The 25,869-nt window shown below is 40.6% G+C and overlaps 1 protein-coding gene across 1 annotated transcript in view; it reads right to left on the minus strand.

Annotated features, from left to right (window-relative positions):
• Positions 1-24,785, minus strand: part of MCCC1 (methylcrotonyl-CoA carboxylase subunit 1) — a 53,430-nt gene extending 28,645 nt beyond the window's left edge. The window contains exons 1-9 of the mRNA XM_082251882.1: positions 24,735-24,785; positions 18,700-18,839; positions 17,063-17,158; positions 10,922-11,043; positions 10,692-10,839; positions 8,558-8,679; positions 3,432-3,543; positions 1,552-1,633; positions 1,294-1,421 (exon numbers count right to left, since the gene is read on the minus strand). Coding sequence (XP_082108008.1) covers positions 1,294-1,421; positions 1,552-1,633; positions 3,432-3,543; positions 8,558-8,679; positions 10,692-10,839; positions 10,922-11,043; positions 17,063-17,158; positions 18,700-18,780 — 891 coding nt within the window. The 5' untranslated portion in view covers positions 18,781-18,839; positions 24,735-24,785. The remainder of the gene's footprint in view (positions 1-1,293; positions 1,422-1,551; positions 1,634-3,431; positions 3,544-8,557; positions 8,680-10,691; positions 10,840-10,921; positions 11,044-17,062; positions 17,159-18,699; positions 18,840-24,734) is intronic.
• Between the last annotated feature and the right edge of the window lie 1,084 nt (positions 24,786-25,869).

Below are 25,869 nucleotides of genomic sequence, written 5' to 3' on the forward strand. Positions count from 1 at the left end.
AATAATGTTAAAGCGCCCCATCTCTTCAAGCTCACACACAGAAGCGAACGCATATATAAGTCGTGCCCACATAAGTAAACTGTGTTAAACCGCACATGTGAGGTATCACCGTCATTGTTGAGTGAGAGCAATAATTCTAGCACAATACCTTCTCTGTAACTCTAAACAAATAACCTGTAAAAATTTAAAGTGTGTCGCCTTTGAAGATTTTTAAGTGCCATTCCATGAGCATGACATGTTAGGTATCTATTTACTCGACGTAACAGCTTTCACATTTATATATAAAAAAAAATAAAAAAGGATTGGGCTAACTTTACGTTTTTTTTTTTTTTTTTTTCATTAAAGTGTGTTTTTTCCCCAAACAATTGTGTTTGAAAGACCACTGCGCAAATACAGTGTAACGTAAAATATTGCAAAGATCGCTATTTTGTTCTCTAGGGTCTCTGCTTAAAAAATAAAAAAATTATATATATATATATATATATATATATATATATATATATATATATATATATATATATATATTCATATTCTAGCAAAAAAAAAAAAAATACAGATTTTTACTAAAAAAACAAAATGTCAGAAAAAGGCCTGGTCTTAAAGCAAAAAAAAAAAAAAAAAAAAAAAAAAAAAAAAAAAAAGTCTCCTTGTGTAGACCTGCCATATCTCCAGCCCTCCCCCCCCAGGAATTCACCCCGCTGTGTCTCTCTCCCCCTGCCGTGCTGTGAATTTAACAGCAGCGGCGGCAGCGGAGGGTGGAGTCCACTCAGGCTGCTAAGTGGTGCAGCTGCAGTTCGGACAGGACTGTTACTCAGGCCGTGTCCGAACCGCGATCTACCATTTAGTGATGCCCGATCTAAAGTAACCCTAGCTGAGAATAGCTGCCTTAAACATTTTAAATTAACAAGGGCTGTAACAGAGGTTCTCAAATGAGGTCAGCTTGTGGCAATAGCTACACTTAGAGTCCATTTATAAAGCAGTTATTGGCTTGCTTCGAATTGCAGCATTCTGCAGAAAGAACTCCATGCGATCTCTCTAGCAACACACTGTGGCCTGCATTTTATGAATGATTTGTAAAATGCAGGCATTGTGTGGGGTGTTGTTCAGTAGAGAATGGAAAGTGGTATACACTATAAATGGGGCTTTTAAAATAAAATCCAACCATCAAAATGGAACGAATAGTAAGGGTATTTATATAAAATCACAAAAATACTTGATTTTATGATATTTATTTCTGTAACCACTCTATATAGAAGATTTTAGGGACAATCTGTTGGAGGCTCTTTTACTTACTCGTAGCTGCCACTCCACCAGGTCAGTTCCAGTGATCATCTCTGTGACTGGATGCTCTACCTGCAGTCGGGTATTCATCTCCATGAAATAAAAATTCTGCTGTGAATCCATAATAAATTCTACTGTGCCTAAAAGCAACAATGGGACAATTTGTCAAAAAAGGACACTAAACATTTCTAGCAGCTAGACAACTCCATATCTGATATGCCTGCTCCCACATCAGGCTATATGCCCCTCTTCCATAATATGAAGACATACCTGCTCCCACATAGTTGACTGCTTTTGCAGCTCTGACAGCAGCTTCTCCGAGTTTTCTCCTGACCTCGGGACTAATTCCAGGCTGTTAACATATTCAAATATATTTACAAAAAACCTTACATTGCTGTGTTAACTAAACACATTTACATTTGAATACAATGATTAGGACAGCTGCTGTGTTAAAGAGCAAAGTTATAACAAACCTTTTTTTCCAACATACAAGCTAAAAGAAGCAAAGTTGTACACTAACCAATTATACTTTAGAACAGTCAGTATTACAGAGCAAAATCAGTAAGGCTGGCTATAGATGAGGCAAGATGCTTTCCTGCAACCACAGGTTCGAACCTCTATTCCCCCATTAACAGAACCTCTATTCCCCCATTAACACCTATAGAGTTGACAATGGCATCCCTCCCATGGAGCCATTGTGATCTCCCAGGCAGGGGGTGGGGGCACTAGGGGGGGGGGGGAGCCATCCAACTTGCCGGGAGAACACAGTGAATATTGCTAGTGTCTAACAGCTACTACCAATAATCGTATGTAAAATTCCACTGGCTGGTTGCACCAAAGTTGATTGAGCAACTTGGGTATATTCTGCCTGCCCATACATGGTTCGAATCTCGGCCAGTGAACTAGCTGAGAGTTGAACTGTCTATGGCCAGCTTAAATCTTTTTAGATCAGCCCTTTTCAGCCAGGGTTTCTTCAGGGGTGCCTTAGCAAAATGCTTAAAAATTGCCCAATCGTTTTATACAAGCCAGCGGGTCCATCAAACCTGCCATTTAGTTACACAAAGCCACAGGTTTTCATTGTGCACCATTATAACCTTCCAACTGCCGGCCTTCTTACAACCAATGACATCATCGGTTGATAAGGAGGATGTTGGGCGCCTGCACGATATCCTTGTTTACCCCTCCCCCACCCCTCTCCATCAGCATTTGCAGGCTCATTAGCTGAGTGAGGGAGAGTAACATTGGAATAATAGTCATGAACAGTGCGTAAAGCAGTATTTGCTTTGGAAAAATAAAATGACCTCTAATGTTGAGGATCCTACGTGTGTATGTGGATGTTGCTGTGATATGTAAAACTATTATAATCAATAGAAGGTTGCAGCGCAGTAAAGTTGAATAAATATAATGCAATCTACCACATCACAAAACGAAATGTGACATAAACAAATCATTTATCAGAAAAAAAAAAAAGTATTTTTTTTTCTGACATATGGACTTTATGTTTTTCCTGATAAATGATTTGTTTAGGTCACATTTAGTTTTGTGATATGGTAGATTGCAATTATATTTATTCAACTTTACAGTGCTGCAACCTTCTATTGATTGTTCACTGTTAGTGTTAGACCGCATTCACACTGAAGCGGCATGACTTGTGCACTACTTCGGGGGCGACCTGTGAAGTCCTGTGCACCGCGACTTCGGTGCGACTTGCAGGGACTTCAGATAATGAATGTCTATGCAAGTCGCTCCGAAGTAGTACAGGACCCTTTTCTAAGTCGGAGCGACTTGTGTCGCTCCTATTAGAAAGGGTCCTGTAGCAGTCAATGAACCGTGACTTGTCAGGCTGACAAGTCACGGTAGTGCGAATGGAGCCTTAGTAGATTCACACTGTTTGCATGCTGCCGATTCTAATTTTGTGGTGCTGACAAACTATTGTTTCACTTTTGATTTTATGTAAAACTATAAGTTTAGTTTTTATATTTTAACTTGGGGTGCCTCGATATTGTGTATAATTTAAAGGGTGCCTTGACTAAAAAAAAAAAAAAGGTTGAAAAACACTGCTTTAGATCATTGGCAATGGCAACACAATGACAAAACAGAAAAAGGATTTTTTTTAAATATTGTCTGTAATGAAATAAAATTGGTCTTACCCCAGGTGCTTCCTCTATGATTTTCTGATGTCTTCTCTGAACACTGCAATCTCTTTCAAATAAATAGACAGCATTTCCATGCTGGTCTCCAAACACCTGGACTTCTACATGTCTAAGAAGAAAAAAAAAAAAAAAAATATATAGAAGTACACTTAAAATTATTGTATCCGATTTAAAACCTCGTTTTAATATACAAATATAAAAGTTTTTGCCCACAAGAAAAAAAAAAAAAATATATATAGAAGTACACTTAAAATTATTGTATCCGATTTAAAACCTCGTTTTAATATACAAATATAAAAGTTTTTGCCCACAAGAAAAAAAAAAAAAAAAAAAAAAAAAAAAAACACACAGGAGGAGGATACCAATGTATTGCAAAATGCTGCAGGAGATCCAAATCCTTGGTTGTACTGCACAGAAGAAGTCCTGTCTTGCTGGGGATGGAGGAAGGATGGGGGATAGAGTAACAGGTACACACGGGCAAAATTTCAGCCGTTAATGGCCAGGTCTAGTAGAAAGTGACTGGCATGCAATTGGCATCCGATAAGTGTTGGTAGCCAATCTTGACTGATAAGATGTTGAGAAATGTGGCCTTAACTCATAGGTAATAATGGCCTGGGACAATCTCCCCCTGTCAGTGCAATGCTAGGATTTCCAACGGCCATTCCATTGTCCCCTGTACAGGCTTGCTTGTGAAGATGTGGGTTTCTGCTTTTACAGGTTAAAGTTCATTTTGCAGTACATGAGAGTTCTGCTTAAAGCCCAATGATGGTGGACATTATACAACCAAGAAGAGGACCAACAATGGATCGCAAAGCAGTGAGCTTGTGGGGCAGAGGGTTGGAAAGGAGAAGAGTACTCCAGAAAAAGAGGGGATTTTATTTTTTTAAGAAGCTGGACAATGGATTTTGTATATTAACCTGCAAAGTCAGCAACCCATTCAGACATACAAGTTCCTGATTAAAAGGGGAACTTTAGCACTTGACTATATGTACAGTATGTGTGTCAATTAGATCATCCTTGTATGTCTGCCCCTTTTTGGAGCCATTAAATATGACCCTCTTTTGCCTTCAGAACTGCCTTAATTCTTTGTAGCATAGATTCAACAATCAAACAATGGAAACATTGCTCAGATATATTTATCCATATTGACATGATAACATCACGCAGTTGCTGCAGATTTGTCAGCTGCACATCCATGAAGCCAATCTCCCGTTCCACCACATCCCAAAGGTGCTCTATTGGGATCTGGCGAATGTGGAGGCCATTGGAGAACAGTGAACTCATTACCATGATTAAGAAACCAGTCAGATGATTTGACATGGTGCATTATCCTGCTGGAAGCAGCCATCAGAAGATGGGTACACTGTAGTCATAAAGAGATGGACATTGTTAGTAACAATACTCAGGTAGGCCGTGACATTTAAACTAGGGATGTACTGATACTTTTTTTTTTTTTTTAAGTACTCGCTGATACCAATACCTACTGCTACTGTGTTATTTACACATCAGCTGTCAGCAATGGTACAAAACATTAAAAAAAAAAATATTTAGAAAATGAAATAAATTAATTTTTTTACATTTTGTGCTTTTTTTCCAACGTGAAAATCTATGTTAAAAGTGTAAAAATGTTAAAACGAACAAAGCAAACAAAAAAAAAAAAATTTTTTTTAATTATTAATAGTTTATAAAATAGAAATAAACAAAAACAAACAAACAATCAGTAGGAAAATACAGGTTGACAAGTTGCTTTAAACAGACTTTATCTGCAGATCGCAGTTTATCCCTTTGATCTGTAGATGAAGATAGATACATTTTGGAAAAAAAAAAATATATATTATTTTAGGGTTTCAGCATCAGAGGAATGTGGCTGATAAAGTCTGGCCAAGCAAAGTTTAACACTTCAGCTGTCAACAGAGGAACCCCAATGACAGCTGATTGAGTCATCGGTTGTTAAAGGACATGGCGGCCCAGCTCCCTAACAATCAATAATTGGGGGCTTTTTTTTCACATCTCAGCCGTCAGTGGGGGAATCCCGCTGACAGCTGAAAGAACTGAGTCTTAAACATCGGTTTCTGGTATCGGTGCATTTGCACGAGTATGGATACTCGTGCCAATGCTTCGTATCTGTGCAACCCTAGTTTAAAATGATGCTCAATTGGTACCAAGGGGCCCAAAGTGTGCCAAGAAAATATCCCCCACCACTAGGAGCCTGAACCGTTTATACAAGGCAAGAAAGATCCATGCTTTCATGTTGTTTACTCCAAATTCTGACCATACCATCTGAAGGTCAGAGAAGCTGAAATCGAGACTCATCGAGATTCATCAGACTGGGAAACATTTTTCCAATCTATTTCCCAATTTTGGTGAGCCTGTGTAAATTGTAGCCTCGGTTTCCTGTTCTTCGCTGACAGGAGTGGTCTTCTGCTGCTGTAGCCCATCTGCTTCAAGGTGCCATGTGTTGCGTGTTCAGAGATGGTATTCTGCATACCTTGGTTGTAACAAGTGGTTATTTCAGTTACTGTTGCCTTTCTATTATCTCAAACCAGTCTGCCCATTCTCCTCTGACATTAACAAGGCATTTTCGTCCACACAACTGCCGCTCACTGGATATTTTCTCTTTTTCTGACCATTCTCTGTAAACTCTAGAGGTGGTTGAGAGTGAAAATCCCAGTAGATCAGCAGTTTTTGAAATACCGAGACCAGTCTGTCTGGCACCAACAACCAGGCCATGTTCAAAGTCCCGTAATTCCCTTTCTTCTTCATTCCGATGCTCGGTTTGAACTTCAGCAAGTTGTCTTCACCACGTCTATATGCATTGAGTTGCTGCTATGTGATTGGTTGATTAGCAATTTGTTTTACCAAGCAATTGAGCAGGTGTGCCTAATAAAGTGAACAGTGAGTGTATGTCACAATTTTATTGCACAAGCTACTCACCTTATACAGAGTTTTACAGAAAAGGAGTGTGAAACATTGACAGTATATGATAGAATATGTTTGCCAGTCCTAACTGTGCAAATTCCCTTCAGCTCACTATGCATTATACATTCTGGCTGTACAATCTCCTAAAGATCTACAAACAACTATGCAGTGACACAGACAGACAAAGGTCCTATGCACCGCACATCACTGAAAGACTCTATGGATATGTGAATGGACCGCCTCAGCCCGGGCTCCAGCCAAGCCACACCCCCAGAACTTAATCATGGGGCAGACTGAAATGTATTGGGGGCATGGGTTAACTGGAGCCTGGGCTGAGGCAGTCATTTTCACATATCCACTGGGTCTTGAGGTGAAGTGCTGTGCATAGGACCTTGGTCTGTTGTATCATTGGAGTTGGGGTGAGCTCTGTCCTTGCTAGCCCAGTGGTGAACTACATGAGAGGACCGGGCTGGATCCATGAGCGACACACCTTATTTGTGGTCTATAAAGTGACAGCCTGTCTGAATGCATAGAAGATGGTTAGGATTAGCGCTCATGATCTCGTCCAAATTAAAACAATGTAGCCCTCTTAACTACTCTCCCCTTCCCTGCAATCCATGAAATTAAAATCAGACCTCAAAAGTTGGCCCTCATCATAACTTTCTTGGTTTGGCAAGATCTATGTCCTCAAAATGGCTATTCTGCCCAAGTGTCTTTATTTCAAACAATTTCAATTTACCTCCCCTATAGCTTACAACATACAGTAACCTCAAAAGTTCAAGGCTAGGTTCACACTGGTGCGTGCGGAACACCACGCATAGGAATCACACCACATTCCTGTGCACATCACATGAGATGTCTGTGCTGTGCGATTTGAGCCATACACTTAGTATGGCTTAAATCGCATCACATCTGCACCAAAATGGTGCAGGATCCATTTTTCCTGCACCCAAATTGAATCGGTGTTCACACTCATGCAATGCCATTCTGGCAATCGCACTGTGTTTTGCGGTCTGTTTTGGGGTGTCATTAATCTAACATTGACACCTGCAGCAGATCGTATGGACGCAGTGCACTGGCTATGCAGTGCAATACGATGCAGGGAAACACAGCAAATATTGTGCATTTCCCGCATCAAATCAGTGTGAACCAGGGCTAAAAGGATAAGTTCACCTTTTTTTATTGTACAAAAGTAAATAAATGCACAACTTTTTGCAGTTAAAACAAATATGCATTATAGTTTGTACTGCTGCCTGTAAAAGCACTGCACCTACAATTAGCAGATCATGGGTGCAATCCCAGGATCCTGAAGACTCAGTCAGTTGTCTGCCCATGCCTCCTGTATGGGCAGACAGTTACTGAACTGCAGAAAGACTCAATGAACTAGGAGAGCATTCACCAGCACCCTTGTAGTTTGAGAACTACAAGCTGTCTACACAGGCAGGTGCATTAGTAACATATGGGTGTAACATGTTACTAAAAGTGATTTTATTCTTTAACTTACTTGACTGGCTTGACGCTTTTTGAAATTAAATGTTCAATAGCCTGAACATCCCAGCTCTGCTTGGACAGCATGTAGCATAGAGCCCGAGGCACTGCCGGCGACAGAGGTGTGAGGCACCGTGTTTAAAAAAAGGCACTGTGATTTATTAACACACTGTTCACTTTGCAAGTGAAGTTGCACTCTGCAAGGGAAATTTCCCCAGAGTTTAGTAAATGTAGTAAGATTTACTTTGCAAAGAATACGCAATCGTGTGCAAGGAAAACAAAAACCAATTGCATTTTGCATGGACATAAATTAGATGATGGAGTCAGCAGAACTTCACCTCATTCATCAAGCTCTGAGAATAATTCCCTTGCAGAGCACAAATTCTATTGCAAAGTGAACAGACTATTTGCCTTAATAAATCAACCCCTATATGTGCAATATAGTAGTAGGAATAATCTCTGAAGTACGAGAGACAGTGCGGTTGATTTACTAAAACTGGAGAGTACAAAATCTACTGCAGCCCTGCATAGAAAACCAATAAGCTTCCAGTTTTTTTTGTCAAAGCTTAATTAAACAAGTTAGATGCTAATTGGCTACCATGCAGAGCTGCACCAGATTTTGCACTCTCCAGTTTTAGTAACTCATTCCCAGTAATACAAGTTGACAAAATATTACTTCATCAATATTATGCAAAACCTTAAAAAGATATTCTTACCTTGGGTTGTCCACAAATTTTTCAATCAACATGACGTCATCATTAAAGGACTTTCTTGCTTCTCTACGAGCAGACTCTAGTTGCTCCACAAACTCTTCCTCAGACCTTGCAATTCTCATGCCCTGTGGTAGCAACAATAGGTCATACAGGTTTATTGTATAATGTAGTTGACAATTCCAATAAACTATTAGCTATGGCCGAATATATAAATTAAAATGATACATTCAGAGAAACTTTCTTCATGTCATTAGTAGTCTTCAAACAATATGCATAATATTGTCCTGGCTAAAGAGAAGGCATCACAGAGTGCTAGCTTTAATAGCCTGAAAACGTTTGTGTGCCTCTCTACACCTGGCTGTACTTCTGACACTGGGGTAAGCTCCGCCCACTTATGGGTCTACTGTCCAATAAAAGCTTCTCAGAAGTGCAATCACATTACACAGTGATAGGGCTTAGCAGATTTGATAAATACATTAGTCTGAACCATATACATGTTCAGGGTTGTTTTTTGCTTGTTTATTATGTATTTGGTCTGACCAGACTTCTGAGGTTGAGCACCCCACCCCCACTATCAAGTAGATATAGGAGGAGTCCCCTGTAGTGCATTAGCACATCTCTCCCAGCAAGGAGTATTATCTCCAAGGGTAAGAGAGGCTGGATTCACCCCTTTTTTATGGATAGTGTAGGACCCACTGATAATGGGGTACTTTGACGCAGTGGTGGGCTTGAGCACGATATGGCCATATGGTGGGACTAAATCCCCATTTTTATTTATGGATTGTCTCCATATTTGATAGTCATTTCTTTTGCATGTGTGCGCTATTCTTTTTTAATATACATGTCGCTTGGTTCATAGCTGCACCGGCTTTAGATATACATGTTCAGGGTTTGCTCCCCCAATTTTTTGCTTGACCTTACAAATGCTCTTTTGGCTAAACAGATACAAACTCCCACAGACGCACTCCATTCTTCTGGAAGTTTTCCCATGAGATCCTGGAGTCCATGAGCACATTATAGCTACAACAGGGGTCAGCTCCATATTAATGCTCATAGGTTTGAAATTAGAGCCTCCTCTCGCATTAATCAATTAATCGACATGTCAGCATGGATGTCAAACCACTTCCTCAAACTCAATCTTTCTCAAGCGGAGCTTGTGATATTCCCTCCTCCCGATATCCCCATCAAGATCAATAATACAACTATCAGTGCCTTCTCTCACCCCAGGGTACTAAGTGTAACCCTGGACTCTGATCTGTACTTTTAGCCCCAAATTCAATCATTGTCCAAACCTTGTAGACTTCACCTCCATAACATCTCCAAAATATGCCCCTTTTTAACCATTAAAACCACTAAGCAACTGATTCACTCACTTGTTATCTCTCGCCTTGACTACTGTAACACCCACCTTATAGGCCTACTTCTTCGAAGGCTATCCCCTCTTTCATTCTATCATGAGTGCTGCTGCCAGACTCATCCACCTTACCAACTGTTCAGCATCTTCTACCCCTCGCTGCCAATCCCTCCACTGGCTTCCCATTGCCCAATGAATAAAATTAAAAACACTAACAATAACATACAAAGCAATTTACAACTCTGCCCCAGGCTACATAACCAAACTTGTCTCCAAATATCACCCAAAACGTCCTCTCCACTCCACTCAAGACCTCCTGCTCTCTAGCTCCCTTGTCTCCAGGACTTCTCTCATCCTCTAGAACTCCCTACCCCAATCTGTCCGGCTATCTCCAACTCTTTTAGGCGATTTCTGAAAACTCACCTCTTCAGGGATGCCTATCCTACCTTCAGCTAACAACTGAATCTAATTTCTCCCACCAGGTCATCCCTCTCAGTTATTACCCTTTTTTTTACTTGCCCTTCCCTTTTCGATTAGAAGTTCCCAGAAGCAGGGCCCTCCTAACTTTCTTGTATTGAATTGTATTGTTGCTGCATTGTCTCTCTTAAAATTGTAAAGCTCTGGGCAAACTCTTGGCGCTATATATAAATAAATAAATAGTCGGGTGTTCAAACACATTTGGCCATTTAATGTTACTAGCCACCTGCATCCACAGCATACCACAATCCTCCTGCACAGATGCCAAGTTGCTGTATTAGTCTAACTCATTAAAAGGCAGCATACCTTACCACCTCCACCACGGACAGCTTTGATCATCACAGGGTAGCCAATCTTCCTGGCTTGTTCTTTGAGGTACAGGTCAGACTGCTCTTCCCCATGGTAACCCTCTATGATAGGAACTCCTGCAGCAGACATAATTGCCTTTGATGTGCTAAACGACAGATAGATGTATAATTGATCTCTATCAGGAAAGAGATTTGTTAACAAGATCTTAAGCACAGAATTGTGGTTACCTCTTAATCCCCATATCTCGAATAGCAGAGGAGGGAGGTCCAATAAAAATGATATTTTCTTTCTTACACAGTTCTGCAAATTCAGTGTTCTCAGAGAGGAAACCATACCCTGGGTGAATAGCCTGATATCAGCAAAAAGGATTAGGAAAGAATATTCTTTTAAAAAATACACAGATCTTACATCTCATACAAAGTACATACTAAAATGAGATTTAACATGGTACTTTTCACTGTAAATCCATTACTGCCAATCTCGATTAAACCAGTACTTTAAAGTCATTAAATCCGCTTTCAGATTGTCTGTAAGTAAATTATATTAACTAACAGCTTAAGTCCCAGTTCACATTTGTGCGATGCGGGAACGCTGCGAATATGCAGCGTGTTCCCGCATCTCATCCGCACCCCTGGCAGTTCACACTGCCATATGCGATACGCAGGGGGTGTCAATTAAAATTTAACGACACCCCCAGTTGCGATCGCATATTGCAGTGCGATCTGCAAGTTCGCACTGAATCGGATCACACTAGTGTGAACTACTATGCGATCCGATTCTCCTGCGGATAAAAAAAAAAAAAAAAACACAAGGTCAGGTGCGTGTTTAGAGCGGATGCAGTGCGAATTCAGACATACAAAAGTGTATGGCTGAAATTTGCACCGCACATGAGATCGCATATAATTTAGGAGCAGTGCGCTCCGAATTACATGCAATCTCCGTGATCGCGCTAATGTGAACCGGGGCTAATACATGCATGTAAAAATGGTTATTTGACAAACAAATTTGCGATTATATAAAGCCATTTTTTGCAATCATAGCACTCTTGGCACACAACATAACCAGGTCCAATACCTAGCTGAAGGCAGTCAGCAATACAGTCTGGTCCAGGAATCCTGGGGTTACAGATTGAAAAAAAAAAAAAAAAAGAAAGCTGACAGGAGTTCTAGCTTTTCTCTACTCTACTAGAAAACAAAGCATTTTTACTGCTCATTCAGTCAAAAAGCCAGCAACTAAGTGTACTTCTCACTGCAAAATCTTTCTTGGCTACTGATCAGCGCCTAAAATGCTAATACGTTTCTGCAAAAATGGCCTTCCTCATAGCATATTTCGGCCACTGTGGCCGAAATGCATTGGAATTCATAGATGCTGTACATGTTGATCAGTAACCAATAAAGATTTTTCAACGAGAAGTCCAGAATTGCCGGCTTTTTGACTTTGAATCTGCTCGTATATGGGGTAGGTACCTCAGGCCTAAAAAGGTATGGGGGACTTTATGGGCAATGTGACAAGAAGTAAGAAGAAAATGCAAATAGTAAAAAGGGGGGGTTGTTTACTGTATAATTGTCATTTTATATACAGTACAAAACATTATAAGTGAGGGGTTGTAGACCCCTGAGTGTAAGGAGGTGATGAAGTAAAGAAGGAGTGACAATTGTGAAAATAGTGACTTTATATATGGGAAGCTTCTCTCAGAGGCTAGAAGGTTTGCCTCTGTGTTGCGTCCCGACGCGTTTCGGCTCAATCCTGGAGCCTTTTTCAAAGGTTTAAGTCACATTAGTTTCTGTAATGATCATATGAATAATCTTAGTTATCAATTGGTGAATACCATTGGTTGATAAAACAAACCATGGTATTTCCGATAAACAGTAATACATACATTCTTGTTTTGCCAAGGGTGGTGATGTTGATCCCTTCAAAACAGTGAGAGCGCGAGCCATGTGACCTGCAAAGTATTGACTGGGTTCAATGGGATATATTTGTCTTGGAAGGTAGTATGTGTATTGAATGGGGTTGAACTTACGGACTGTGTCGCAGGTTCTAGGCATCCCTGATAGCTGGATAGAACGTCAGGTGGTCCCATCCGGGTGGTGCTCTGATGTCTGTTGTATTATACTCAAGATTAGAGTTTTGTGTGTCCAGCCTAGAGTAGCGGTATATAATTTGTATTTAGAATTCTAAAAGTGAACATAAGGGTGCTTCAATTGTGTCTGAGCCCTGCACCCTCGGGATTGCGCGCCCCCAGTTGGTCACTTGCTGTGAAGATACATATATATATGCACACATCACTAAATTGGTCCGTGTGTGTTGCTATATGTAGGTACATATATATATATATATATATATATATATATAAAAAATGCTTGTATATTGGTATAATACCTCCTTCCAGATCTTAATGGTGCGTCCTTCCTAGGGTACAGTCCTAGATCGGGTCGCTTCGGTTACTGAGAATGACAACCTTTAGTTGTAACAGGGGGAAGTATATGTGGATGTCCCCAAAGATTTGGGGTATCAAAAATAGTCACTGTACCCCAAACTGTGGGTGTGGCCATTGTCTTCTATATTTGGGTGAATGATTGTACAAAACGATGTGCTGTGTAAAGCACTTTTCATGCGATCTTTCTATGTGGCATTTTGCCCTATAGGTGCGCTCCTGAATATGGAAATATATATATATATTATATTAGAGCCAGTTGCTTCTGGCTTGCTGTAATGCCAGTGGCAATAAGACAGCCGTTCAGGGAGCCCGTTGCTTGTGCACTAATAGAAGGTTGATGCCTTGGCAATTCAGGGTACAGGGACCAATATCCAGAGGGGGGCATCCGAGGGATGCATTTCTGTGGATGGCATAATTTTTGAAATGCTGGCAGTTGTCAGGGCAAGGATAGATATTATTGAAGATACTGTGAGGTGCATACTGGTAACAGTGAAGTTGAAATGCTGGCATTGACAGGGCAGAGACTCACATTTAATTGAAATGCTGACATTGTCAGGGCAGAGACTCACATTTAGGTTCACTGGTGTTCTACTGGCAGGTAAGTTGATGTTCGTGGCAGGTCAGCGCTGGCTTCAATCGGACCTCTCGCCTCTCTGAGTCAGAGAAAGTGAGACGGTCCGCTGCTCCCCGGCCTATTTATGAGGGACGCGCGTGCGCAGATCGCGCCGCACGTCTCTCCAGCTGATTCCTTTCAGCTGACGCGGGTGTGTACATAATTCAAAAATTATGCCATCCACAGAAATGAATCCCTCGGATGCCCCCCTCTGGATATTGGTCCCTGTACCCTGAATTGCCAAGGCATCAACCTTCTATTAGTGCACAAGCAACGGGCTCCCTGAACGGCTGTCTTATTGCCACTGGCATTACAGCAAGCCAGAAGCAACTGGCTCTAATATATATATATATATATATATATATATATATATATATATATATAATTTCCATATTCAGGAGCGCACCTATAGGGCAAAATGCCACATAGAAAGATCGCATGAAAAGTGCTTTACACAGCACATCGTTTTGTACAATCATTCACCCAAATATAGAAGACAATGGCCACACCCACAGTTTGGGGTACAGTGACTATTTTTGATACCCCAAATCTTTGGGGACATCCACATATACTTCCCCCTGTTACAACTAAAAGGTTGTCATTCTCAGTAACCGAAGCGACCCGATCTAGGACTGTACCCTAGGAAGGACGCACCATTAAGATCTGGAAGGAGGTATTATACTAATATAAGAGCATTTTATGTATGTATGTATGTATGTATGTATGTATGTATGTATGTATGTATGTATGTATGTATGTATGTATGTATGTATGTATGTATATATATATATATATATATATATATATACCTACATATAGCAACACACACGGACCAGTTTAGTGATGTGTGCATATATATGTATCTTCACAGCAAGTGACCAACTGGGGGCGCGCAATCCCGAGGGTGCACCTGCGAACATAGGCACGGAGTGGATTACACACACTTAAATCCTATGTTAAAGGAACCCCAAGCTATATACTAAGTACAGGGCTCAGACACAATTGAAGCACCCTTATGTTCACTTTTAGAATTCTAAATACAAATTATATACCGCTACTCTAGGCTGGACACACAAAACTCTAATCTTGAGTATAATACAACAGACATCAGAGCACCACCCGGATGGGACCACCTGACGTTCTATCCAGCTATCAGGGGTGCCTAGAACCTGCGACACAGTCCGTAAGTTCAAACCCATTCAATACACATACTACCTTCCAAGACAAATATATCCCATTGAACCCAGTCAATACTTTGCAGGTGACATGGCTCGCGCTCTCGCTGTTTTGAAGGGATCAACATCACCACCCTTGGCAAAACAAGAATGTATGTATTACTGTTTTTCGGAAATACCATGGTTTGTTTTATCAACCAATGGTATTCACCAATTGATAACTAAGATTATTCATATGATCATTACAGAAACTAATGTGACTTAAACCCTTGAAAAAGGCTCCAGGATTGAGCCGAAACGCGTCGGGACGCAACACAGAGGCAAACCTTCTAGCCTCTGAGAGAAGCTTCCCATATATAAAGTCACTATTTTCACAATTGTCACTCCTTTACTTCATCACCTCCTTACACTCAGGGGTCTACAACCCCTCACTTATAATGTTTTGTACTGTATATAAAATGACAATTATACAGTAAACAACCCCCCCTTTTTACTATTTGCATTTTCGTCTTACTTCTTGTCACATTGCCCATAAAGTCCCCCATACCTTTTTAGGCCTGAGGTACCTACCCCATATACGACTACGCTAGGGACGGTGGCAAACCCCATACTATCCAATAGGCAGATAGGGATCAAAAAACCCCCAGGACTTTGAATCTGCTATATATTGGGAGATGGAACTTCCCAGCCGGAGCACTGGTCTCAAACCTTTGTCTCAAACCCTTGAAGTCTGATTAGGCTGTTGAGCTTGGGTATGCAATTTTCTTCCCATTTGTATTGCTGTCTCCGATGCGGTTGTAGCTTTCACGTCATTTACTATCTGTTGAAGCAACGGTCACTGCGACAGTGGATGAAGGGATCTTTCTAATGGAGTCCTGGATAGTAGTAAAAACCCAACAGGGATAACCCTCTCCCAAGTAAAGTCGTGGATGAACAGCTTTAATACTGAACTCTAAATGCACTTTTCCACTGCAAGTACCGGCTCGGCTCCACTCGGCCCTGCTTGGCTCGGTTTGGTTTTCCACTGCATGGTACCGCATGGTACGGTTGTTGGAACGGTTCGGTACGGTTTACTTTTCCACTAAAGTAAAGTGGGTGGGATAACAACGATTCTCTGACCAATCAGTGGCTAGTAGTGACAAACAGTCAAGGCTGCATGCAAAGGATTGCGGGATATGGTACTGGTACGGCCCTCTTGGAACCACAACCGAGGTGGTACTGTTTAAGCAAGCCCTACTGTTCGGTTCCATGTAGTGGAAAAGCGCCGCTGTACCATACCGTACCGAACCGTTCCAAAACGGTACCATGCAGTACCATGCAGTGGAAAAGCGCCATAAATGCATATGTCCAAGACACTTTTTGAAGTTTTTGTATTATATGGTATATGTTTTAGCCTCTATTAAGCTTAAACAATGGGGTTATTGTGATGTGTATGTTTGTAGACAAGAGGTGTTCCAATTGGTGGGTGGATGACTATCAATAGTCAAATTCATTCATTCATATAATATATATAAGAAATGTCATTTTTAAAATCCTATGCTTTACATTAGGTTTTAACATTCCCTTAGAGGACATGGCTATCAGTAGGTTCTGAAATACCGTATACATTCCTTCCTATCATTAAGTTGATAAAGGCTCATCAAATTCTGTTTTAATTTTCCTGCATAAAACTTTCGCCTTAAGATCTTTACCACACCTGATATTGTAAAAGCAAAGAATTTGTGTTTGTCTGCAAAGTGTGGGTTTTCAGATGTTTAGAACACACAAAGATTTATAAAGCTCATCATACATTACAAGAATATTGTACAATCTCCTTTAGATCTACCAAGTATGTAGTGCAAAGCCGGACTGATTGGATACAGATTGTTTGGATAAAGGTAGGCCTTCATATTACATAGCTTTGGAAAATCTAAACTGGATTATACAAAGATTGTAAGGTCAGATTGTAACACAAATGGCAACTTTGAAATACAACTCAGTTTCCGTAAATCTTAAAAATAATCCTACAGCATGACTTTTACCAAACCGATAGACAAAAAGCCTTTGCAGATCCAGGAACACATTCATCACGTGACTAACTAGAATATTCACTCTACATGTATCAAGCAGAAACCTAGTTAATGTAAAAATGAAGCTTTACCTGAGCACATGATGATTTCGCTACACGCATTATTTTGTCCATGGCAAGATAGCTTTGTTGAGAAGCAGCGGGACCAATAAGATAGGCTTCATCTGCCTGCAATAACACGGAGGCGTTAACATTGGCAAAATAATGTACTAACAAAAGCAGACATAGTTTTACTGCAAGAAGGGTCCAGTCCAGACATAATGGGGTGAAACAAATCTTTAATTCAATTCCTTACTCAAATTTATGATGCATATCTAAAGCCAAAACTTTTTCTTCCCTTTTTTGGGTAGAGAGAAACCATTAAAATGCCTGCCAGTTTATTTCTGCCATCTGTGCTCCATTGGGTAGATTTTCCTTCGCTACCCGTCCTGTATACACAACAGAAAGTGAGAGGAAATATCTCCCAAAATGAGTTAAAAGCTGTTACTAGAGTATGTGTCTCCATTGTAGGTTTTCCGATCTATTCCTGTTCTGGTGACAGTTTTGGAATTTGATTACATAGTCCCAGTCACAATGGTCAGCAGCCCAAATAAAGGTGTGAATCTCCCTAAAGAGGACATAGATGGCAAAAAATAAAAATATAAAAGATGTTCCAACCCCTTTTATCTAAAACTAATAGATATACTTTAGGGGCTCGTGCACACAGATGTAAAATACGATGCTTTCAGATTCAAAAATTGTATATTTTTTTTTTCTATGTATCGGAATGCAGAAGTATTATATGCTATGGCTCAAACATGCAGCTTCACTTATATCAGTAATATTACTGTTTTTTTTTGTCTTGTTTTAGTGTTTGGTACATTTATTTTGGATTGTTTATAAGAATGATTGACAGCCCATTCAGACTGCAGCGACACGACTTCCAGGGGCGACCTCGGCGCGACTTGCACGGACTTCATATAATTGAAGTCAATGCAATTCGCCCCAAAGTAGTACAGGACCCTTTTTCTAAGTCGGAGCGACTTGTGTCACTCCTATTAGAAGGGGTTTTGTACTATTCAATGGCGAGCGACCGACCGCGACTTGTCAGGCGATCAAGTCGCCGGACAAGTCGCGCTAGTGTGAATGGACCCTTAGGGTGTTATTTGGATAATTACATTAATGGAAGGTTTATAATTAGATTGACATTTAATTGTAACTGAGAGATGGGATTGCATGATTGTTCATTTTTTTTAAAGAAACATCTAAAAACTAACACAAATTTGCAGAAAAAAAAAAAAAAAAACATTACTCTGTAATGATCTTTAAAATTAAGATAGAAAAAAAAAATAAAAAAATAAAAATCAGCATCCCTGGTGAGTCTTTTACACATCTAAACATATGTAAATGTGTCTAAAATGGGGCTAAAGAACTGTAAAAAGAATTTTTATCTGTACCTTTATGCATCTAAACGCGTGTTTACGGAAGCACTTTACTGACAATTAGGTGCGTTTTTTTTTTAGGCAGGATATTGCTGTGAGAGCCAGCAAGATGCTCCATAGACATCAGTAAATAATTACAGCCATGTGCATGAACCCTAAAGCAGCTAAGGGCTGCTAAGCACCGAGAAGGCCTTAGGTGTTTAAAAACAGCAGTTTGCTCTAGACTCTAATATACGTTTAATATAAAAAGATGCGAGTGACACACAAACACTAACGAATGCAGTGTACCAGAGAGACGTGCATGGAATTCCTGTCTGCCTCACTGTACACAGCCACCGACTGCACACCCATCTTCTTTGCTGTACGCATCACTCTGCATGCTATTTCCCCTCGGTTTGCAATAAGGACTTTCTCGATCTTGGATTTCCCTGAAAAACAACAAACACAAGCTGACTTGAAAAAAGATCAAAAAGCAAAATCAACTACTGTTCTATTAGAAGTACAGTAAAACCTTGGATTGCGAGCATAATTCGTTCCGGAAGCATGCTTGTAATCCAAAGCACTCTTATATCAAAGCGAATTTTCCCATAAGAAATAATGGAAACACAGATGATTCGTTCCACAACCATTTATTCATAAATCCTTCAGTTTATAGTCCATATAAAAAGATTATAGCATTGCGATAGGTTGTGTAACCATAAAATGTCCATCCACAAATAGCCGCTTCCACAAGGGGATTAGAAGCAAAATCCAGCAGGATATACAGAGTATTAAAGAGAAGAGAGGCGCCTCTAAGTGTAGCAATATGGTTCCATTTAATGAAGGTACAACATTTAGCAACTCACATGGTTGATGAATAAAACAGGCACATCTAAGTATGCAGGCATCCGGGGTAAAGCTGTCCACATAGACCATCTTCTGCACCGCCGGCTGCCAGTCTGTAATCCTAACCGGGAAGATCACCCTGCAGTAAAGCGATCTGAAAGCGAGGAAGGGATGACGTAGATGGCGGTGTGGAGGATGGTCTATGTGGACAGCTTTAGCCTGGATGCCTGCATCCTTAGATGTGCCTGTTCCAATCATCAACCATGTGAGTTGCTAAATGTTGTACCTTCATTAAATGTAACAATATTGCTACACTTAGAGGTGCCTCTCTTCTCTTTTATACTTATCTGTGACTTGAGGCTACTTGTATATCAAGACATCGCTTGTATATCAAGTCAAAATTTATTTGAAAAATTTGCTTGTCTTGCAAAGCGCTCTTAAACCAAGGTTTTACTGTACTTACATCTATAACAACTTTAATCAGTAATGCCATTGCACCAATACTGCTACATAAGAAAAGAGTACAATCAGATGGAGATTTTAATGATTTTATTTCTTTTTGCAGAGGTTCACATAACCACCCTTTGCTGTGTGGGTAACCCAAGAGCCTACTTTTAGGTCTGCAGTCACAGCATAGAAGTAAACCAGTTGTGTGAAACCCTGCAGTACCAAGTTCACTTAAAGCGGAGTACCACCCAAAAGTGAAACTTCAGCTTATATGCTTTCTCCCCCCCTCTGGTGCCACTTTGGCACCTTTCAGGGGTGGGGGGGGGGGGTAAGTACCTGTTTTTGACAGGTACTTGTAGCTGCTGAATTTTTTTCCTGGTGGGCGGAACTCCTCTTTAAGGGCTCTTTCACATGGGCGATGCGATCAGATCCGCCTGTCAGTTTTTTAGGCGGATCTGATCGGATCTTCCATGCAGCTCTATGGGGCAGCAGATGTCAGCGGAGACACCTCCGCTGATACCCGCTGCCATCCGCATCCGATCCTGTCCGTGAAATCTGGACAGATGGAAACCCTATTTTTCCATCCATTCAGGGATTGGATCGGATGAGAGCGGACAGGCAGTCCGCTCTCATCCGATCCCCCATAGAGATCGGCGGGAGCTGTGACACCTCCCTCTCCGCACTGCAAACGGAGACGGAGCTGTCATCCGCCGGCTCAGCGGGGATCAGCGGATCGATCCCAGCTGAGCAGCACGGATCCGCCTACGGAGGCGGACCGTGTGAAAGAGCCCTAACACTGGCTGCAGATGGGTAAGCATGATATACACTGATCAGGAATAACATTATGACCAATTACAGGTAAAGAGAATAACATTGATTATCTATCCCAGGAAAATTAGAATAAATCTGTTCTGTGAGACCAGGAAGAAAGAGTAGCGCTGCTAAAGACGGGCACAGCACCGGATTGATACAAAAGACTCAAGGGAGGTGGGAAGCAAACATTTAGTGAAAGGATTTTTACCTTAAAGTAATACTAAAGTCTTTTTTTTTTTTTTTTTGCTTTAACAACGGAAGGTTTTCCCCTGTTCATGACCAGGCTATTCCTTTGCAATACAGCACTGCGTTACTTTAACTGACAATTGCGCAGTTATGCGACGCTGTACTCAAAGTTTATGTCCTTTCTTCCCCATAAATAGAGCTTTCTTTTGTTGGCATTTGATCACCTCTGCAGTTTTTATTTTTTGCGCTATAAACAAAGGATGACAGACTATTTTGAAAAAAAAAAAAATATATATATATAATATATATATATATATATATATATATATATATATATATATATATATATATATATATATATATATATATATATACACATATACACACACACACATATATATATATATACATACATATACACACACACACACACACACACACACACACACACACACATACATACATACATATATATATATATACACACACACACACACACACACACACTTTCTACTTTCTGCTTTAAAAAAACATACAAAAAAAAAAAAAACATTTCTTCATAAATTTAGGCCAATTTTTATTCTGCTACATTATGGTAAAAAAAATCCCAAGAAGAGTATATGGATTGGTTTGCGCAAAAGTTATAGTATCTACAAACTATAGAATATATTTCTTTGCATTTATTAATTTCTTTTTTTTTTACTAGTAATGGGGGTGATCAGAGACTTAAAGTGGGACTGCGACATTGCAGTGGACAAATCAGACACTGATACTTTTTTGGGAATCAGTGCTACAAATATGCATGGTCACTGTATTAATGACACCGGCTGGCTGGGAAGGGTTAACATCAGGGGCGATCAAAGGGTTAACTGTGTGCCTAAAACGTGCTTGGTTACTGTGGGGGAGGAGTTTGTTCTATGGGAAGGATCCATGTCTTTCCTACTGAAGGGCAGAGCGCCATTCTGGTTCATTCCTGAATGATCGGTGGGTCCCGACAGACATGGAGTCCACCAGACCCGCTGATTGGCTCCCGCTGTATCCAATCACAGCAGAAGCAGGTCGCCGGCGGCGCGCATGCCACAGACCTAGGAGTGTCAGATCACGCACTAGGAACCTGATCTTGCACAGAGCGGTCACCCTGCCGCTAAGCGGTTAAAACGAAACAAACATGTTACACTTACCTGCTTTATGAAGTGGTTTTTCACAGAGCTGCCCTGATCCTCCTCTTCTCATGTCCCCTGGCTGGCACTCCTGGCCCCTCCCTCCTGTTGAGTGCCCCCACAGCAAGCAGCTTGCTATGGGGGCAACCGAGCCAAGCCGCAGATCTGTGTGTCCATTCAGACATGGAGCCGTGGTTTGGTCCCGCCCCCTCTCCTGATTGGCTAACTGACTTTGAAAGTAGCGGGAGCCAATGGCTCCAGCCAGTCAGGAGGGAGAGTCCCGGATGGCCAAGACACTCGTGTACATTGCTGGATTGAGATGGGCTCAGGTAAGCATTAGGGGGGCTGAGGGGGGGTCACTGCATGCTGAGGGTTCTTTATCTTAATGCATAGAATGCATCAAGATAGAACTTTAGAATCAATTTAACATAGGTAATGCATTAAAGTTAAAAAAAAAAAAAAAAAAAAAAAACACATTGTGATTATGCAACCACTTTAAGCCCCCATTCACACTAGGGCGACTCACGAGGCGACTTGTGTCGCCCCAGGTCGCCCCAGGTCGCTTGACATGACCAAACCAATGTAAATGAATCAGTGCCGTCTTAATTGCCGCTATTAAGGTCGCTCCGACTTCAGAAAAGGGTCCTGTACTACTTTCAGGCGACCAGTGATCCGACCTGTCCCATATACTTCAATGGGAGTCGCCTCCTTATCTTAATTGAAGCGACCTGTAATCCGACTTGTCATCCGACTTTGCTAAAAAATGGCAGTGAACAAGAAAAGAGCATAATTTTCTTGCAGGCATTAGCGGTCATTTTTTTAGGCAGGCATGTCATTTTTTGGATTTCGTTTCTGGGGGGTCTAAAAAGTGTCCCTGTCAAGTTTCAGCTCTGTAGCATGTCCAGAACCCCTAAAAAAAAAAAACATTTTTCTTTTAATTTTTTGTAGTGTCTTTACCAGCTGTCTTTTATACTTGCAGGCATTCATCAGCGGTCATTTTTTTAGGCAGGCATGTCATTTTTTGGATTTTGTTTCTGGGGGGTCTACAAAGTGTCCCTGTCAATTTTCAGCTCTGTAGCATGTCCAGAACCCCTAAAAAAAATCATTTTTCTTTTAATTTTTTGTAGTGTCTTACCAGCTGTCTTTTTTTCTTGCAGGCATTTAGCGGGCATTTTTTTAAGCAGGCATGTCATTTTTGGGATTTCGTTTCTGGGGGGTCTAAAAAGTGTCCCTGTCAAGTTTCAGCTCTGTAGCATGTCCAGAACCCCTAAAAAACAGCATTTTTACTATATTTTCAGGAATACGGCTTCTCTGCGGCTGGCTTTTTTTCTTGCAGGCATTTAGCGGGCATTTTTTTAGGCAGGCATGTAATTTTTTGGATTTCGTTTCTGGGGGGTCTAAAAAGTGTCCCTGTCAAGTTTCAGCTCTGTAGCATGTCCAGAACCCCTAAAAAAAAAACATTTTTCTTTTAATTTTTTGTAGTGTCTTTACCAGCTGTCTTTTATACTTGCAGGCATTCATCAGCGGTCATTTTTTTAGGCAGGCATGTCATTTTTTGGATTTCGTTTCTGGGGGGGTCTACAAAGTGTCCCTGTCAAGTTTCAGCTCTGTAGCATGTCCAGAACCCCTAAAAAACAGCATTTTTACTATATTTTCAGGAATACGGCTTCTCTGCGGCTGGCTTTTTTTCTTGCAGGCATTTAGCGGGCATTTTTTTAGGCAGGCATGTCATTTTCTGGATTTAGTGTCTGGGGGGTCAAAAAAGTGTCCCTGTCAAGTTTCAGCTATGTAGCATGTCCAGAACCCCTAAAAATCATTTTTCTTTTAATTTTTTGTAGTGTCTTTACCAGCTGTCTTTTATACTTGCAGGCATTCATCAGCGGTCATTTTTTTAGGCAGGCATGTCATTTTTTTTATTTAGTGTCTGGGGGGTCTAAAAAGTGTACCTGTCAATTTTCAGCTCTGTAGCATGTCCAGAACCCCTAAAAAACAGCATTTTTACTATATTTTCAGGAATACGGCTTCTCTGCGGCTGGCTTTTTTTCTTGCAGGCATTTAGCGGGCATTTTTTTAGGCAGGCATGTCATTTTCTGGATTTAGTGTCTGGGGGGTCAAAAAAGTGTCCCTGTCAAGTTTCAGCTATGTAGCATGTCCAGAACCCCTAAAAAAAATCATTTTTCTTTTAATTTTTTGTAGTGTCTTACCAGCTGTCTTTTTTTCTTGCAGGCATTTAGCGGGCATTTTTTTAGGCAGGCATGTCATTTTTTTTATTTAGTGTCTGGGGGGTCTAAAAAGTGTACCTGTCAATTTTCAGCTCTGTAGCATGTCCAGAACCCCTAAAAAACAGCATTTTTACTATATTTTCAGGAATACGGCTTCTCTGCGGCTGGCTTTTTTTCTTGCAGACATTTTACGGGCATTTTTTGGGTGTCTTTGGAGGCATGTGCTTCTTAAAAATTATAGGAAAAAAGCTCTTTTTTTTTTTTTATGTTTCTGGACAGACAAACAAAGCTATGTGAGACACACAACACTGCACACATGGGAAAAAGGAAATATGTAAAAAAAAAAACACAGGAAAAGGAAATTAGGTCACAAGACATCAGATTGTGATTGGCCAAATAAAAAGTTGCCTCGCGATTAGGTCGCGTCAAAGTCGCGCTAAGTCGCGCCAAAGTCGCGCCAAAGTCGCGTCAAAGTCGCGCCAAAGTCGCGTCAAAATCGCGTCAAAGTCGCGCTGGAAGCGACGCTACTTTAGTGGTAGCGGCAGTGTGAACCAGCACTTAATTGAAAAAACAAACAAAAATAAATAAAATAAAAAACACCACACACAAGCACAGGGTTCTTCTTTAATACAGGCACAGGTATTGATTTTACAGTCTCAGAATGACATACCTGCATCGGAAGCATATCTCAGTGATATGGAGCCAAATGCCCATTTCCTGCCAATAAGACAGTAAATAAGAATAATTATACAGGATTTACAGTATATAGCACCAACAGTTTACACATGAATCATGCTGCATTTAAAGATTTTGCTGTAGAATATAAAGAGGAATTAAACAATCATAATGCTTATTAGTAGCAAACACATTTTCTAAACCTGCTAATATAGCAGTATAGTTAGGATTTTGTAGGAGCATTTTCAGGTTATCGTGTATATTGCCATGAATCATTAGTTTGTATTTAGAATGTATTATTTTTAGATCTAATTTTGAATGGAAGGGTCTGACTTCATGATCATGTGGGGCAGTCTCAACGTTGTGAGATGCAGTATCTGTACCCCTAAGTGAGGACTAGTGAGAAAAACACAATAAAAACAACACTTCTCTTGGAGTTCAGAGTACAAAATGCATTCAGGTTCTTAGATTGCAAGTAGATGACATCTGAATTTTTTTTGTCAACTTAAAAAAACTGCAGACTGAAGCTGTAATTTTATTGAAGCAGAACTAAGCAATGCAAAATTGCAAAAAAAAAAAAAAAAAAAAAAGGGACATCAGGAGGCAGCACTGGCACCTCCTCAATGTCCTTCAGACACTGCAATACTGCCTGCTGAAACGTTTTCCACCACAGATTGCTTTTCAGAGGACGGCAAGCTTACCACCTGTCGTAAAGAACCCTTACTTTTAAAGCTACTTCTACTGTGACTTCCTCCTCTCCATCTTACTGTTGGATGTGCAGCCCCAACACCTCCCAAACAAGTGTTCAGCTATGAGAGCTTAGCTTGCCTAACCATGCATGTGCAGTCTGCTCTCTCACTCTCACTGCACATGCATTGTTAGGAAAGCAGAGATCTTGCAGCCAAGAGCTCATTAGTGAGGTGTCATCCCAATGAAGGATGAGCCAACAATAGAGAAAGAAAAGAAAGGAAAGAAAGGAAAGAAAGAAAGGAAAGAAAGAAAGAAAGGAAAGAAAGAAAGGAAAGAAAGGAAAGAAAGAAAGGAAAGAAAGGAAAGAAAGAAAGGAAAGAAAGAAAGGAAAGAAAGAAAGGAAAGAAAGAAAGGAAAGAAAGAAAGAAAGGAAAGAAAGA

The sequence above is a fragment of the Pelophylax lessonae genome (assembly GCF_965119305.1).
Source record: "Pelophylax lessonae genome assembly, chromosome: 3".
Taxonomy (NCBI): Eukaryota; Metazoa; Chordata; class Amphibia; order Anura; family Ranidae; genus Pelophylax; species Pelophylax lessonae.